This window comes from Lutra lutra, chromosome 2 (assembly GCF_902655055.1).
Source record: "Lutra lutra chromosome 2, mLutLut1.2, whole genome shotgun sequence".
NCBI lineage: Eukaryota > Metazoa > Chordata > Mammalia > Carnivora > Mustelidae > Lutra > Lutra lutra.
The window spans coordinates 173,314,845-173,331,953 of record NC_062279.1 but is presented as its reverse complement, the minus strand read 5'-3'; the positions used below and the strand labels follow the sequence as shown (position 1 = coordinate 173,331,953).

Genomic DNA, 17,109 nt, shown 5'->3' with positions numbered 1-17,109 from the left:
AGAAGATATCCATGTCAAATTGTATCACATAAGGAGAAGCTGCGCTTACAATGATGGAGGACAAAGTAAACGCTGGCTTTTCACACCCAGTGTCACTTCCCTTTGGTCTTCAAGCCAATCGAGTTACAGAGCCTTCTAGAACAACACATAGGGGCCCCAAGATATGGACTGCGTGCATTTAAAAATAACAGGGAAAAAAAACAACAACCCTGTATCATCACTTTTCTCTAAAAAGTCTCTTGTCAATAATGCACTGGCTGTCTAAAAATTTAAAAGGGTCAAAGGGAATCTCAGAATCACATCCGTTAGGAATTTCTCACTGCCAAAGAACACTTATTGCCTACGCTGAGTCATCACACTGTTTTGGGATGGCTACACAGTGCTGTCTGAATAAAAAATGAAACGCACGTTAGGGGAGGAATGTGCAACTCCTGAGCTTGCTGCAAAGATGTTCCCCAAAGTGGCTTGCTAACACTGGACCATCAAGCAGACCGGCATCCAGGGAAAAGGCCCGGCCTCCGCCGTAAATGCATTTAGAGTCAGAAGCAAACTGCCCGTCCATTTATGAATTCCAAGTACAAATCGCACTAAGGTTTTCTGAGTACTCTGTATGCAGAACTCTAAAGATCCTTTAAGAAAAAACAAAGTAGGGGCGCCTGGGTGGCTCAGAGGGTTAAAGCCTCTGCCTTCAACTCAGGTCATGATCCCAGGGTTCTCAGGCATCGGGCTCTCTGCTCAGAAGGGAGCCTGCTTCCTCCTCTCTCTCTGCCTGCTTCTCTGCCTACTTGTGATCTCTGTCTGTCCAATAAATAAATAAAATCTTAAAAAAAAAAAAAGAAAAGAAAAAACAAAGTAGCCTGTTTCAAGTCGATTCAGAAGAAAACAAGAAAATTTAAAGGCAATTGGAAACTGTGAAAACTACAATCTAAGCCACTTATGAAACTGAAAAACCTTCCATTGCTTTCCTTGTCCGAACATGTGTCACTCCTGCCAGAAAACAGGCCAGGGGCCTGTGTGTACAGCCCCGTGCCACTGAGGAGGCCGAGAGAACTCGCCATCCAGAGCTGTCATCCTTCTAGATTGGGTTGATGACTCCTCTGCAGGACCCCTGCCACTCCCCCTCCCCACAAAAAAAAAAAAGATATTCTTCGTCCTGATGTGCTCTCCTCCCTACAAAAGTGCCAGGAAACTGCAGAAGATGCCCCTTGGCCAAAGTGGACATGAAATCTGCGATGAGCTCACTAAAGATTCATAATGAACACAGTCCAGGCATGCCGGCACACGCAGCGTCATTTCCCGAGCTACATGGCCTCTGCGTGCGAGGACAAGAGCGAGTTTCCAGTACAGCGACGAGCCTGGCTCTGGTTTTGTATTTTGTTTTTATATTTAGGCTTGATACATAGTTATAAGTAGGTAACATTATCTCCATTCCTTTCCAACACTGAGGACCAAGGGAGAAACAGCGACCAAGCTTACTTACGAAATGCTGTCTCTGCCCACTCCCGCACTTTGGGACTGGAACCCAAGCAGGAAGGGGCTGGCAGAGGTGTCCTGGGGAGCAGAGGAATGCTCGAGGACCAAAGTCCACATCATCTTTCTCCTGGGTGGCAGGCTCTTTCCACTCAGCAATTTCCTTTCTCTCATCCCAAAATATTCTTTAAGGCAGGACTTCTCCGTGTTAGTCACATTCACCGTGAAAACCAAGACCCAGTGGGAGTCTGAGTCTGACCTGGCCCCTGCCCGGGGCTGGTGAGCCTAAACCAGGAGGAACCAGGTCCGCTTCCTCCCAGCTGGGATCATCTCACAGATAAGCTGCTCAGCTCTGCTTTAAGTTTAGCAACTAGAAACTTGTGCCCTACCTGAACCTCCTCAAAAATAGTTGCTTGCTCCTGATTACTTAATGTCGTCAGGTGCTTCTGGAGTTCTAGTTTGGTTTTGGAAGAATTCATTCCTGTTAAGAAAAAAAAAGAGAGAGAGACATGAAAACACACTATGGAGAAGTCACAAGGCAGAGTAAAACTTCCGACTCGGGCTTTTCACGTCCTTACATACTCCAGGCTTCCAAAGTTTTCCGGACATTCTACTCAGTCATAACGTTTGTGATGGCAATGATGACAGCTAATTTTTTAGCTGAGTCCTCACGTGCCAGGCACAATCTTAGACACCAGGCCTGCCTCAGTTAACACTGAGAACAACTGGTGAAGACAATCAAGCTAGCCCCATTTTACACTTGAGGAAACCGAGACCCAGAGAGCTGACGTGATCGCCAAAGGACTACCATGCTGGACCCCATCTCAGGCCTCTGCGGTTCCGAATTTTCTTTTCTCCACCATTCCGTGTTAGAACACCTCGCACAATCAGAACACTGTCTCCATCAGTACTTATATACAAACTGGACAACTCAAGGGAAAACATCTGCTGCCCTATCATGTTCTCTTCCACAGTCGGCTCCCTGCAGACTGATTCACGCAGCTACCCACCTTCGTTTTAGCACCACTTGCTTCCTACTAGTCTAAGCCCATCTAATTACCATTACAGAGGATTCTGAGGAAAAGTTACACAGTCACGATATAGTGCCAACGAGAAACTGATGCTTCGGAAAGTTGTTTCTTCACACAAACAGGGCTTAGATCCTGTTTTGCCTTTTCTTGGTGCCAAGAGAGAAATGTTACGCCTGCCGAGAAGATTTAGATGGAAGGGCCCCCACTGGACGCAGAGCCCCCACCTTGCTCACAGCTCTGCTGGGCCCATCTCAGCTTCCAGGACATCCTCCCTCCCAGCAGCCCCCACCTCCCTTTATTTTTTGCCAAGAAAATCCTATAAAAATAAAAGCCAACACTTCTGAAGTGGCTGGTCTGCCACCACACTGAGCACTCCGTGCATCCCCTCAACCCTCAAAACAATCCGAGTGGGCACCATTCTTAGCAATTCTAAGCAATTCCAATGTATATATGAAGAAACTGAGGCACAGGCAAAGTCCAGTATTTTGTCCTAGGTCATCGGCTAAGTGAGGGACAGAGTTAGACTCTGAACCAGGTCCATTTCCCTCCACAGACAGCTCTTGAACTCTCCGCTGCCTCCCTTTCCCAGAGAGTCCAGTCGCCCAACCCACAGGTGGCTCCCGTACTAACGTGACCACAGAGGCAGTGACAGTGCCAAAAAGACAGCTGGCTTCTGCCAGAACGCAATTCAGGTACTCTTCCGGCAAGCTGGCAGGTCAGACAAGCCGGGGAAACAGAGGGGTGGCTTTTTACTGCACTACTTAAATATTGACTCAAGAGTGTTTAAATTGATGAGCGAAAGGAACCATCATCGTTAACCAAAAGCCTCTCCGCAGGTCCCTGACACAATGTCATAAGCATCCTATCAGGACAGACGTGTGTTGTTTGACGAGATGCTCATATGTGGAGAGCACCCCAGAGCTCGGAGCAAAGTTCGACCAATTGTGCAACAACTAACAGCGACAGACTGATTGTACAACAGACTGATTATACACTTCTAACAATCAGGCCATGGCACAGAAAATTCTCCATATGGAGGGGGGTGCAGGTGAGGAGACTCTTTGACAAGTTTTATCCTTGCCCTCAGGATGCCTCACCTCAGAAGGTTGCTCGCCCCACCTCAGACAGCAGGGCAGGTTTCTGACCCCTGCTGTCCAGGCCCCAGGCCTGGCTCTCTACTCTGCCTTTACAGTGAACCTTCCAGCGGCTTCTCAACACCCTCAGGCACTGCTGGCTGGTTTCTGCAGCAGGAAGGTGGCACCCCCCATGTGAGGCCTAAAGGCTTTACAGGGGGAAAGGGATGCAGGGAACAACAGAGAAAAAGGGGAGCAGAGTCAAGGGCATTCCAAAACTCTAATCCCTCCAACCCGGTGGTCAGTGAGGCCACGTTCACACTGTTGGTGCAGAAAAGGCTCTTATTAAGGGGGCTCTGATGAGCAGTTGCTTGGCCAGAGGCAAACTTACTTAGACGGCAAAAGGAAAACTCAGCTCAACTTGTTTTTCTTCTTAGTGAACATAAAATTCATTATACGAATTCCCAAAATGCTCTGCCTAACTTTAAAATAAGCAAAATGCTAGACAAAGCACTGCTAGGAGTTGCTCAGAGTTCAAATTCAGGCCCAAGCAGAGCTGCTCGTCTTACATCTTGGGAGTGGTGAGTCCCACAGCCGCTGTTGGACAGATTATATGTATTTTTTTATAAATCCTGGGGCATAACCCGACTAAATCATTTGATGAAGGAAACAGTATTTAAGTCTTTCTTTTTGTGGCCATGTCATTAGTCCTCTCCCCAGTGTATGGAGTTCCTGGACAAAGCCTGACTTCCTATTAGCACTACGCTTATGTGAACACACAATGAGCTTTTATAAACCACTTCATTCTACTTATTAGGAATACATGACAGCAGACAGCAAGGGCCTCAAAGTGTTCATGAAACCAGCATCTCCCCAACAAAGGACCCATCTCCCCTCCTTAGGATGCCTATAACACTGTGCCCGCTTTATCTAAGAAATGCTTCCCATCAGGCACGCAAAACCCCAAACTTCTAATTGTGCTACCAAGAATGTTTCTACATTAGCAGAGCTTTCTGCTTTGCTTGGATTTTATCAGGTAGAAAGACGAATTAAATAATAACTTCAAAATACAGCAGCAAAATCCCTCCCCTGACTGAACTTTTCAGCTCTCACTTTCGGAAAGCTAAGCCAAACCACAGAAAGATTTATCAAGTAGAACTCTGGAATCCTTCCAGTCCCCGCAGATCATGGTCTGCTTTATCTTCAAGGCCAACGTTGTCGTTGGCTTCTTAAATAGCTCTTAAGGGACATTTCTGTCATCGTTTCCCTTATCTTGACAACCACTAAGGGAAGGTTTAGTGATCTTTTCAGAGGAGATCTCTAGGTAAAACTCAACTTTTCTCCTTTCCAGCTGTATTTTATATAATGTCAGCAAACAGTAACAATTAGGGAAGCACAGTTGAAAATATTAATCATTTTGATTCATTTCAAAGAGCGCTATAATGCCAGCGAATGAACCTTTGAAACTTAAGGTGATGATTGTCAGTTTAGCTCATTTAAAAGGGAAATCAGATACTACTGCACACCCGTTAGGATGGTTATCATTAAAAAGAAGTAGAGAGAAAGTAACGTGTGTTGGCAAGGATAGAGTGAAACAGGAACCCTCGTGCACTGCTAACAGGAATGTAAAATTGTGTAGCCACCGTGGAAAAGACGATGGCAGTCCCTCAAAAGATTTAACACATAGTTACCATCTGACCCAGCAATTCCCTTCTGGGCATATTCCCAAAAGAACTGAAAATGGGAACATGAGGAGAGATGATACACCAACTTTACAGCAACGTCATTCCCAACAACCAGCTGAGGAAGCAATTCAAATGTCTGTGGACAGAGAACTAGACAATGTGGTCCAGGCACACGAAGGGATACTCATCTGCCTTAAAAGGGAAGGCAATTCCTGCTAAGACGTGAAAGGAGATTTATGCTAAATAAGCCAGTCATGAAAGGACAAAAGCTGGATGACTCCACTTGGATGAGGTGCCTGGAAGCTGTCACACTCACACACACAGAAGCAGAGTGGTAGCTGCCAGGGACTGGGGCAGGGGGACTGGGCAGTTATGGTTTAATGACTTTCAGTTCGGGAAGATTAAAAAGCTCCAGCAATGGATGGCAGTGATGGCCTCAAAACAACGTGAGTGTACTTTATGCCACCGGACTGCCCACTTTAAAAAGGTGAAAATGGGAACGCCTGGGTGGCTCAGTTGGTTAAACGGCTGCCTTCGGCTCAGGTCATGATCCCAGTGTCCTGGGATCGAGTCCCACATCGGGCTCCTAGCTTGGCAGGAAGCCTGCCTCTCCCTCTGCCTCTGCCTGCCACTCTGTCTGCCTGTGCTCGCTTGCGCTCTCTCGCTCGCGCGCTCTCTCTCTCTCTCTCTCTGTCAAGTAAATAAATAAAAATCTTAAAAAAAAAAAAGGTGAAAATGGTCGATTTTATATGATGTGCACTTTTACCACAATTATGAAAAAAAGGAAATGAATTCCAAATAGCATAGTGTTTTTCTCTACCCAAGTAGAACTCACTAGAAGTGTTCTAGGGACATGGGACATGAGCAAATCTGGAGGGGTTCTGTGTATATGTGTGTGTGTGTTTTACAATAACATGGGTTGTTTAAATCCTGTGACTCCTGTCAGAATCACAAAGTTTTAGAAATCCTCCTATAAATGGAAAAAAACGAAAACCAAAGAGAGAGAGAGGAATGCACCCCTTCAGTGCCAGGTTCCCTCAGAGGATCATTATGGAGGGTTTACCCTCGTTCTCTTCCCCTCGCCTCTGCCTCCCCTGCAGGCCCAGAAATGGAGCATCTCTCTTCCCACCTGAGGAAGTTTCCACGCCCCACCCCCAGAAAGGAGTCTCCTCCTTTCCATTCTGACCCACTGGGCCCCTGTGGCCCTGGATCTGCTTGAACCTCTCCAGCTGTGCAAAGCTGGGTCCGCTGGCTCTTCCCCCAGCATGGCCTTCCCCAGGGGGCAGCTCTGTGCGCAAGTGACAGGGAGGGCTTTCCCACAAGCGCAGACTCCTGGGCTCACACGCTAGATTTCCCCTCGACCTCACAAGTGCTCGGTGTACTTATCCCTAAAACGTACATCAGTAATCCTCTTTCCTCCCACACGTGAAAGAACCTGGCACAGGGCCTGGCACGCCTTAGGTGCTCAAAACACAGCAGCTGCCAATGAGTGCATTTACGTTCCTCCCTACAGCACATTTCTAGAAAATATAGTCGACTCCCAGTCCATTTTATTCCTTCCCTGTGACTCAGGTGCAACCTGTCTTCTGCCCCTTCACTCCGTGAACACTGTCCTGGCAGAAGTGACCGGTGACCTAGGAACTGAAACACATGGCGGAGATCCTGCAGCTCTCACCTTACTAGACCTCTTGAAAGCAGCCAACAGGAACGACCTGACCATTCACAGCCTGGATACAGGCTAGGCGGCTGCATCTGTAGCTTCTGTTTCTCTGCTCCACGACCCTTAGAGCAGCGATGGGGAAAGGGCAGGGACGCCTCCCTTCAAACCCTGAGCACAGAACACAATAGCTTGGCCATGTACAGAAGACATCCCCCCCATCCCCCGCCAGGCTGACATCCACCAGCGGTCCCAGTAACTAAGGCTACTCACCCTCTATCCGCTCGCAGAGCTTGTGCAGGCCCTGCAGGGGGCAGCCCTCGCACAGCTGGGCAGGCACCTGAGCCGTCCGCTGCACCGCAGCCACGGTGAACGCCTGCTTCAGGGTCAGCATGATTTCATCAACCTGATCAGAGAAGACACAGGGAGCCAGCGTGTGTAAGATGAGCAGGGCTGAGATTTCAGGACTCTGCAAACACTTTCAGCATTTTAAGATTCTGGGGGGATTATTTGTCACCGACTGACAGATAATAATCGTGATAACCGCTAGGATTAGAGTCTGAGAAACACTACCCAGCGGCTCAAAGCTCATAAAGAAGGTAGAAACTAAAAACACAAATTCAATACTCATGAAAGAGCCAGCTCCTCTGGGTCAAACGTCCAAAATGACATACTTTAATGCCAGGCCAGAGGGCGAACGTGAGCACGTTCCTCAAAAACAATGAAAACCGAGGACACATACCCAAACAAGGCTTGCGTGTGTACTAGCTAGTCACTAAACAGTCATGGCGGATAATTTAAGCCAAATAACAACTCGTCGATGTAGCTCTATGGTTTGCGAAGGAAAGAAAAATCAGTGAGGCTGACATTGCCCAGAAAGACGTTTTCTAGGTAAGAGCTGCTCAGTGTCACTTACCAGAGCTTCGTTTGTGCACTGAAACACGTAACAGACGAAATGAAAGCCTCCACCCCCTGAGGACTCTCGGCAGATAAACCCAAAGTGGTCCACATGTCGGATACCCTGTTGCCGGCGGGGAAGAGAGGAAGGAGTGGTGAGCAGTATCCAAAAGCCACAAGTGCCAGAAGGCAACAAGACAGGCAGTGCGGCCTTCTAGAGCGCTCTAAAACGATTTCCCAGATTTTTCTGAAGGACAGGCACACTGAATGTTACCTGAGTTTCAGGTGTGCGACTTGGTGACTCGACAAGTCTGTGCTCATCCCGAGTGCAGCTCCCATCTCCCACCATACCAAGCCCTCACAATCCCACAGACTGTCCTCGCAGCACTGTGACCTTTCATTCCGGCGACTTAACGCGCTCCGGACCTCGAAACCTGCACACCTCCACCGCTCTCCCCTCTGGCAACTGTCAGTTTGTTCTCTCTCTGGGTTTATTTCTGCTTTTTGTTTCATTTGCTTTTCAGATTCCACATATAAGTGAAATCATGTGGTATGTCTCTTTCTTGAACTTATTTCACTTAGCATCATGCCCTCTACGTCCATCCATGCGGTCACAAATGGCAAGATCTCCATCCTTTCTATGGCTCAGAAATACCCCGTGGGGCATATATACACACCACTTCTTCCTCAGCCGTTCATTTGTGGACACTTGGGCTGCTTCTGTATCTGAGCTATTGTCAATAACGCAGCAATAAAAACAGGGATGCACGGCTTTTTGATTTAGTGCTTGTGATACCTCTGGGTAAATAGCCAGTAGCGGAATTACTGGATCATATGGTGGTTCTATTTTTAAGGTTTTGAGGAACCTCCATGCTGTTCTCCACGGTGGCTGCTTGCATTCCCACCAGCAGTGTACCAAGGGTTCCTCTTCCCCACATCCTTGCCAGGGGTAGCTCACTGTGATCTTGATTTGTATTGCCCTGATGATGAGTGATGTTGAGTATCTTTCCATGTGTCTCTTGGCCATCTGTATGACTTCTTTGGAAAAATGTCTATTCACGTCCTCTGCCCATTTTTTAATTAAATTATTTGGGCTTGGGTGTTGAGTTGTGTAAGTTCTTTACATATTTTGGACATTAACCCCTCATGGGATATATCATCTGCAAATATCTTTTCTTTTTTGGGGGGGGGTTTAATTTTATTTTTTATAAACATATATTTTTATCCCCAGGGGTACAGGTCTGCGAATCGCCAGGTTTACACACTTCGCAGCACTCACCATAGCCCATACCCTCCCCAATGTCCATAATCCCACTCCCCCCCTCCCAACCCCCCTCCCCCCAGCAACCCTCAGTTTGTTTTGTGAGATTAAGAGTCACTTATGGTTTGTCTCCCTCCCAATCCCATCTTGTTTCATTTACTCTTCTCCTACCTCCTTCACCCCCCATGTTGCATCTCCTCTCCCTCATATCAGGGAGATCATATGATAGTTGTCTTTCTCCGATTGACTTATTTCGCTAAGCATGATACCCTCTAGTTCCATCCACGTCGTCGCAAATGGCAAGATTTCATTTCTTTTGATGGCTGCATAGTATTCCATTGTGTATATATACCACATCTTCTTTATCCATTCGTCTGTTGATGGACATCTAGGTTCTTTCCATAGTTTGGCTATTGTAGACATTGCTGCTATAAACATTCGGGTGCACGTGCCCCTTCGGATCACTACGTTTGTATCTTTAGGGTAAATACCCAGCAGTGCAATTGCTGGGTCATAGGGTAGTTCTATTTTCAACATTTTGAGGAACCTCCATGCTGTTTTCCAGAGTGGTTGCACCAGCTTGCATTCCCACCAACAGTGTAGGAGGGTTCCCCTTTCTCCACATCCTCGCCAGCATCTGTCATTTCCTGACTTGTTAATTTTAGCCATTCTGACTGGTGTGAGGTGATATCTCATTGTGGTTTTGATTTTTATTTCCCTGATGCCGAGTGATATGGAGCACTTTTTCATGTGTCTGTTGGCCATCTGGATGTCTTCTTCTGCAAATATCTTTTCTTATTCAGTAAGCTACTTTTTCATTTTGTTGTTGGTTTCCCTCTCTTGCAGAAGCTTTTTATTTTGTTTTAATCCCAGTTTATTTTGGCTTTGTTTCTCTTGCCTGAGGAGATATCTGGAAAATTCTGCAACAGCCAATATCAAAGAGGTTACTGTCTGTGTTTTCTTCAAGGAGTTTTATGGCTTCATGTTTCACACATTTAGGGGTTTTTTTTGGTTTTTTTTTTTTTTTTTTAGAGACAGAGAGAGAGAGATCACAAGTAGGCAGAGAGGCAGGCAGAGAGAGAGAGAGGGTGAAGCAGACTCCCCACTCAGCAGAGAGCCCAATGCGGGGCTCGATCCCAGGACCCTGAGATCATGACCTGAGCCAAAGGCAGAGGCTTAACCCACTGAGCCACCCAGGCGCCCCCATTTAGGTCTTTTAATCCATTTTTGAGTTTATATCTGTGTATGGTGTAAGCAAGCGGTCCAGTGTCATTCTTTTGCATTCAGCGGACCAGTTTTCCCAGTGCCACTGTTGAAGACACAGTCTTTTCCCCATTATATACTCTTGCTTCCTTTGCATAGACTAATTGACCACACAATCATGGGTTTATTTCTGGGTTTTCTATTCTGTTTCACTGATCTGTGTGTCTGCTTTTGTGCCAGTACCATACTGTTTTGATCACTACAATTTTGTAGTATATATTGAAATCTGGGGTTATGATAAATCCAGTTTTGTTGTTCTCTGGATTGCTTTGGCTTTTTGGGGTCTTTTGTGGCTCCACACGATTTTCTCAGATATTTTAAGTATCTAAAGACATCACTCAAATATGAAGATTAACATCGTTCTACTAAAATATTATTCTGATTACCTCCATAATATAAGAACTGAAAACCAGAGTTTGTAATGTTTATTTTAGTACTAAAGGTAAGGGCAAAAAAGTGGACACAGAAAAATGAGAACTTTTCCTAGGTATTAAGAATAAAAAATTACTTGGAAAATCAAAAGTAGACAAAAGATTATTGAAGAAACACAACTATACACACACATGCACACACACACGCAAACACTCACAGACACAAAGGTTAAAAAAAAAGAGACTTAAAACATATTTTTACTCCTACAAGAACAAACAGGTAAGCACTGAAGTATAGTGGTATGAAGAACGAGTCAAGAATTAGATGCACAAAGAGCAGAGAAGCTTCTAAATGTAAGATATGAAGGCCAAGGCTGTACACCATAGTTTCCTAAGAGCTCTTCTGATCTAATATGTAAACTTGTTTTGGAGGTTCTCAGCTAAGAGGCACCTTGATGCAGATAATACAGAGCCCATAAATATTAACACATGAGCGTCTCCAGGAAGTACCAATGTGCAGAGATACGAGTGCCAATAACTTGAAATTCAGGCCATCATGTATACTTGTAAGCTGAACCCTTCAGGAAATAATAAAACTGTTACATGAAAAAGCAAACTTAAAACATTAACACTTCAATAGACATAGCAGCAAATCAAGATTAAATTCTGTGGATCATCTCCCTTCCAGGTTGAACATTTTCTCAATAAACGGGCAACCACTGACATATCCTGGCATCTCATTCCAAGTTCTTGCAAAGCAAGATAAGCACCTGCTGGACATTCATTCTCCGGGGAGCAGGACTTGGAAAAATTTCTTTTGTAAATGGTTCTCTATTCGACTGTAAAAGGAACATTCTTTATTTTCACATTTTGGGAAAAGGATTCAAAAGGCATTTTTTTAAATGTAGATCATGTTATAAATCGGGAATGAGACTGTCATTACATCTTCTTAATTATGAGAAAATGGAAGCAAGGAAGAAGTCAGAGTTTTAAAATATAGACAAACAATAACTTTAAGCGATCTCCTATTTGCTAGGAAAACCCGGAGTACAATTGACACAGCTCACTATAATTGATACGCCAAAAATCTAGGAAACACACTTTGAGAGATTATCAGGAAAGAACTCAAGTAGACATTGTATTCTGAGGAAAACATCCTTATAGAGAGTCACCATTTCAAGGAAGAATAATGACTCACACCCAAAAAGAACTTCAGAATTTTTATAAAGTATCAATGAGCATCTATTTAAAAACATTTGTGTGTATGTATGAATATAAATATGTAAGATGTGTACGCAAACCCACACATATACACCTGGAATTTGTGACTATATCAACATTACCACCAATAACTGAAAAAAGAAAGGTAAATCTATTTTCTCCAGTATATTATTGTTGCCAACAGTGAACTTCTTAATTTCAAAATTATATGTATATTTTGCCTTAATATTCAAAGGAGAAATGCCAACATCGAAAATCAAGTATACCCAGAAGGCATACATCTTGTGACCTTTTAGCACTTCTGCAGAATGACAGAATTCATTAAAAATTCAAATGCAAATGAGCCAATAACCCATCTCCATTTACCTGAGAGCAAAAGGATATCTCCTTAAAATTTTTCTCCAGTGCTATTTTTTTGGTGTCAGGACTGATGAGGTAAACTTCAGACTGGCCAATCTTAAAAAACAAAAAAAGAAACTAGTTTTTCATGAAAGTCGAATTCAGTTTTATTAAACTAACATTCTCATTCTGTGACCTATGAAAATAAAGAAGAAAAGGGGCAAGCTCCTATAGGATTCTGACTATTTAACTGTGGAGAATCACCTCCAGAGGTTTCGGCTGACCCCACAGATTTCACGTAGCACAGGATACCTGCTAGTACGTTCACCTACATAAGACAGCAGTCTTCTTTGAGATCAGAGAACCAAATATCCAAAAGTTAACAAAACCACAGATGCCACATCTCTGCTTTAGAGGGAAGTGAGCTTTCTATAAAAGTAAAGCTTCCAGAGAACAAAAGCTCTCCTTTTGAAGCTTCCAAAACACTATTAACTGTTTTACTGAAAAATCTTTTAAAATTATTGTTAAAACAACCTACCATTTGTGGAGTGCTTAACTGTGTGTTAGGAATTTAAATACTACTTACTTGACTTCTTAAAGTTAGAGCATTATTAGCATTACAGCCTTGGGTCAGCATAATAAACTCCATTCAGCCCATCCCTCCCTCAGGGCCTCTCATCCGCTGCTCCCAGGATACTCCGGCTAGAAGAATATCTAGTTGGTCACAATGAACCTCTGCTCCTTCCTCCACGAAGCCTTCCTGGAAACCCCAGACCACAACTGTAATGAGACAATTACTTGAACACTCAGTTGTCAACGCCCCTTGCTGGAATCATGGCTGTCCTGTTCACTGCTGTTATTACTAGCATGTTGCAAGGGACCCCAAACACAGCAGTCACACACTAAGTACTTAACATACACACACTGAGCAGCTTTCACAATGACACCAAGAGTTGTTCTTTTTAAATATTCATCGCAGACTAAAGCATAAGCCTGAGGGCTGACACAGCACCCTTTTCAGGACACGATGAAAAGAGGAAGGAAAAAAGCACTATTTACCACAGACACATCACCTTCATCTTAAACCTGCTTAAACCAACGTGGCTTTCCCCGAAGCAGCAGCTTCCTTACCCATCGGCCCTCTCGCTACTGAGTTAGGCACAAGAACATCACACCCATGGTAATTTTGTTCTCTCTAGAATACCGGTCACGGCATTCTAGAAGGGGGCTGAAGAAAAATCAGTTCCCTAGATCCTTAGAGGCCAGCTCACTGCTGGGACGGCCCCGAGCCCCATCAGCTCAGACCCAGGGGACCCCCAAGGAGGGCAACCCAGCCAGGGGAGCCCAGAGCAGCTCAGAACCCAGGAACCCCAAGTGCCAAGGACAGTTTCCGCATCCATTCCTTTTCTGGCACTTGGCTCTCGGTGTAGCAAACCTCTCCAAGGAAAAAAGAGAGTAAACAGTTGGCTAAACTATTCTTTCAGTTCGGGTATAAATTTCAAATACCATCTTATCCCCAAATCCAATTATCCTGATTAACCAAGGAGAAATGTTTTATAAATTAATAGAAACAGTAAAAAGGAAATATTTTCCAACTAAAAGATTTTGTTGCGATACACTACTTGAAATTAATACACATTTTCGAGTGCCCTGTTGCTTCCATTGAAAAAGTCTCTTTCCACTGAGCAGGGAGGGGTGGGGTGGGTAGGGACAAAAACGAGGACAGAAGATGGGTTCTCTTTAGGTTTCCCACGATGAGGGTAAAGGCCTAGGACTAAAGTAAGGATTTCCTCCGAGAAAAGGATTATTCAGTATAAAACACACAGATTCACACTTAATAAATCCGAAAGCAATCCGCTAGGAATCCGCGCTCAGAAGAGCAGATGGAACGCGGACCCGCCCCCGGGGAGGAGCCCGGGCGCCGCGCGGCTTTACCGTGAAGAGCATAGTTCGATTTTCCTCCATGTCTGTCGGCTGCACAATATTGTGTCCGCTAATGAGGTGGTTCTCGATGTCGTTCTCCTCGAAGGAGCTGAAGAAACTCCTGCTGCGAAGGCTGCCATCCTGGAACTCCTTGCGGAAGGCCAGCGAGCGCAGCCCGGGCTGGGAGAAGGACTTGCGCATCGGCCCGCGGCCCTGCTCGCCCTCGCCCGCGGGCGGCGGCCCCGGCGGGATCCTGTCCGGGAAGGAAGGGCCTCCGGCGGGATGCGGGCTCTCCGAGCGCGGGGAGCCCACGCCGAACTCGGCTCTGCGGCGGCCGCTGACGTGCTTGAACTTCTCAATGCACTCGTCGATCAGGGCCGGCGGCGCCTTCTTGTGGGCCACCGTCACGCGGCCGCAGAAGAGCACCTCGAACTTCTTGGCAAACGTGTCGTCGAACTCGGACGGGCAGCGCAGCTCCTCCTGGCGGGCGATCTTCCCGGCCTGGCGGATGGAGCTGATGATCTCGGGCACCTGCCGGGAAAGGGAGCGCGTTACCCGGAGGCCGCAGGGCACGGCACGGCACCCCCACAGCCGCCCCCCCCCCCCCCCCGCCGCACCGAGGGGCGAGCAGCCTCCGCCCCGCTCCCTCCGCCCCCCCCCCCCCCCCCCCCCCCCGTTCCGCCCCCTTGCCTGCTCCTGGCCGAAGCAGGAGTCCGCGGAGAAGCCGGGACCGCGGACGCCTTCCCACGCGAGGGGAACACACAGCTTTCGCGGCAGGAGAGGGGCAGCGATATTCATCACGCACCTCTGGCGTGCCAGGGACGATGCCAGAGGAGTCACATGCCCACAGCACTCCTCAGGGCGAGCCCACGGACACACAGCCCCGCGGCCAGCCTCGGAGGCAAGCCCGGGTTAGTCCCACGCAAAGCCACAGTCCTGCCCGCAGCCGCTGTCCCCTCCCTAAGAGGACTGTCTCCAGTGGCTCACGGAAACATTAGGCAAGTTTTCTAGATTTCCTGACAGGGTGTCTTGGAGAGTCTTCGACAACAAATGGGCAGGATGAGGATGACAGGTGATGACTGAAATCTATAAAACACTTCTCCAAATCACATCATTGTTTTTTCCTCAAGGACAACTGGCACTTTATTACTTAGTTCTCTATCTCCTAATAGTTGGCTGGTACTATGGAGCTAGGAGGGAGCGACCAAGATGCATCATTACCATGGCAACACACTGGGGCTTCTTCCCACACAGACTCCAAAGCCTTTGGGTCCATGCAGAGCCATGATCAAGAGGGTGAACAAAAGGGTCCCATGTGCTATCATCGTCCCTCCTGTTACACCCTCTCATCACCAGCTTCTGACAGGAGCCTTCAAGGCAGCAGCAGACATGAAGATGAATCCGTGAGCACAGTTACCATCTGTGTGATCCCCTAGAAGAGGTACAGCCATGACACTAAAACAAGATGGTCACGAATTCCATCTTCATAAGGAAGGACCTGATTTTCGTTATGATCTAATACCCAAAGCAATTTTTTTCCCTTCTTTTCTATGTAAGAAAATTCAATTTAAGGCCCAGAAGCTTGAAGTCTTCTAACAACATTATAGAGGAAAGAACAACAACAAAACACCAGTTAACAATTCAGGTCAAAGATCCACATATAGGGGCGCCTGGGTGGCTCAGTGTGTTAAAACCTCTGCCTTTGGCTCAGGTCATGATCTCAGGGTGGGATCGAGCCCCACTTCCCGCTTTTCTGCTCAGCAGGGAGCCTGTTTCCCCCTCTCTCTCTCTGCCTGCCTCTCTGCCTACCTGTGATCTCTCTCTCTGTCAAATAAATAAATAAAGTCTTTTAAAAAAATCTACATATACTGTAAAGGGACATGGTTGTAGATTTAAAATGTAAGCTGCTATTCTTTAAGACCCAATGACTCAAAATATTTCTTTGTGATTTTATATCAAGCATGTCTTAAAGACAGTATCTCTGCCATAAAGACTATGATATATCCTTCCAAGGTATTTTATCAAACAAAGAGATAAAATATATTTAGGTATAGTCTGTACTTTAAAAACAGATTACTGAAGCTTACGAGCTAAACAATACTAAATAGGCCCAAATTTCAACATTTGTCCAGCATTATTTGCACTATTTGCTTGTGCTATAGCATACTCTCCTACTGCCAAACTACACATCCCATGGCAGCCTGAAAATGGTTAATATATCAGAAGACAGGATGGAGAGAAGAGGGATGGAGGAAGCCTAGGTTCCATTCACACCTTTGCCAACAAGGCACTTAAAAGACATTGGCCAGAACTGCCTCAGTTTCTTAAAAATAAAAAAATATTTTTAAAAAAATCACATTTTGGGGGCGCCTGGGTGGCTCAGAGGGTTAAAGCCTCTGCCTTCAGCTCAGGTCATGATCCCAGGGTTCTGGGATCGAGCCCCACAGCATCGGGCTCTCTGCTCAGCAGGGAGCCTGCTTCCTCCTCTCTCTCTGCCTGCTTCTCTGCCTACTTGTGATCTCTGTCTGTCCAATAAATAAATAAAATCTTTAAAAAAAATCACATTTTTCAGGTAAAAGTTATTTTTGTGAAGTAATGTGAAGTAAAGAATTTTCAAAGAAAAATAACCAATTCATGCAAGTAAAGAGCCTCACCACTTTACTGAGCAAGTCTATGTAATTATTTTATCAGGAGTCACATGAATCTTCCCTATTATTAAACTTACTCTCTGAACAGAAAAGTCTTGCACAGGCTCCTGAGGCTTGTTAAAAGAAGTATCATTCTAAATGCTGAGTCTTCCACTGCATCTGAGGTAATGGTGTCTTTTGTTATATAACCAAAGCACAGAGAAAATGTGTGAAGTCCTGTGAAATTAGGGTGACTCAGTAGTAAACGGCACAGAGAGAAGTAAGACACAC

At 45.8% G+C, this 17,109-nt stretch overlaps 1 protein-coding gene across 5 annotated transcripts in view; it reads right to left on the bottom strand.

Moving 5' to 3' along the window:
* Nucleotides 1-17,109, bottom strand: part of TBC1D1 (TBC1 domain family member 1) — a 233,787-nt gene that overhangs the window by 105,676 nt on the left and 111,002 nt on the right. For all 5 annotated transcript variants that reach the window (XM_047719095.1, XM_047719092.1, XM_047719091.1 and 2 more), the window contains 5 exons: nt 14,204-14,722; nt 12,296-12,385; nt 7,833-7,937; nt 7,190-7,322; nt 1,860-1,951 (listed from right to left, as the gene is read on the bottom strand). In XM_047719095.1, the coding sequence (XP_047575051.1) occupies nt 1,860-1,951; nt 7,190-7,322; nt 7,833-7,937; nt 12,296-12,385; nt 14,204-14,722 (939 nt within the window). The remainder of the gene's footprint in view (nt 1-1,859; nt 1,952-7,189; nt 7,323-7,832; nt 7,938-12,295; nt 12,386-14,203; nt 14,723-17,109) is intronic.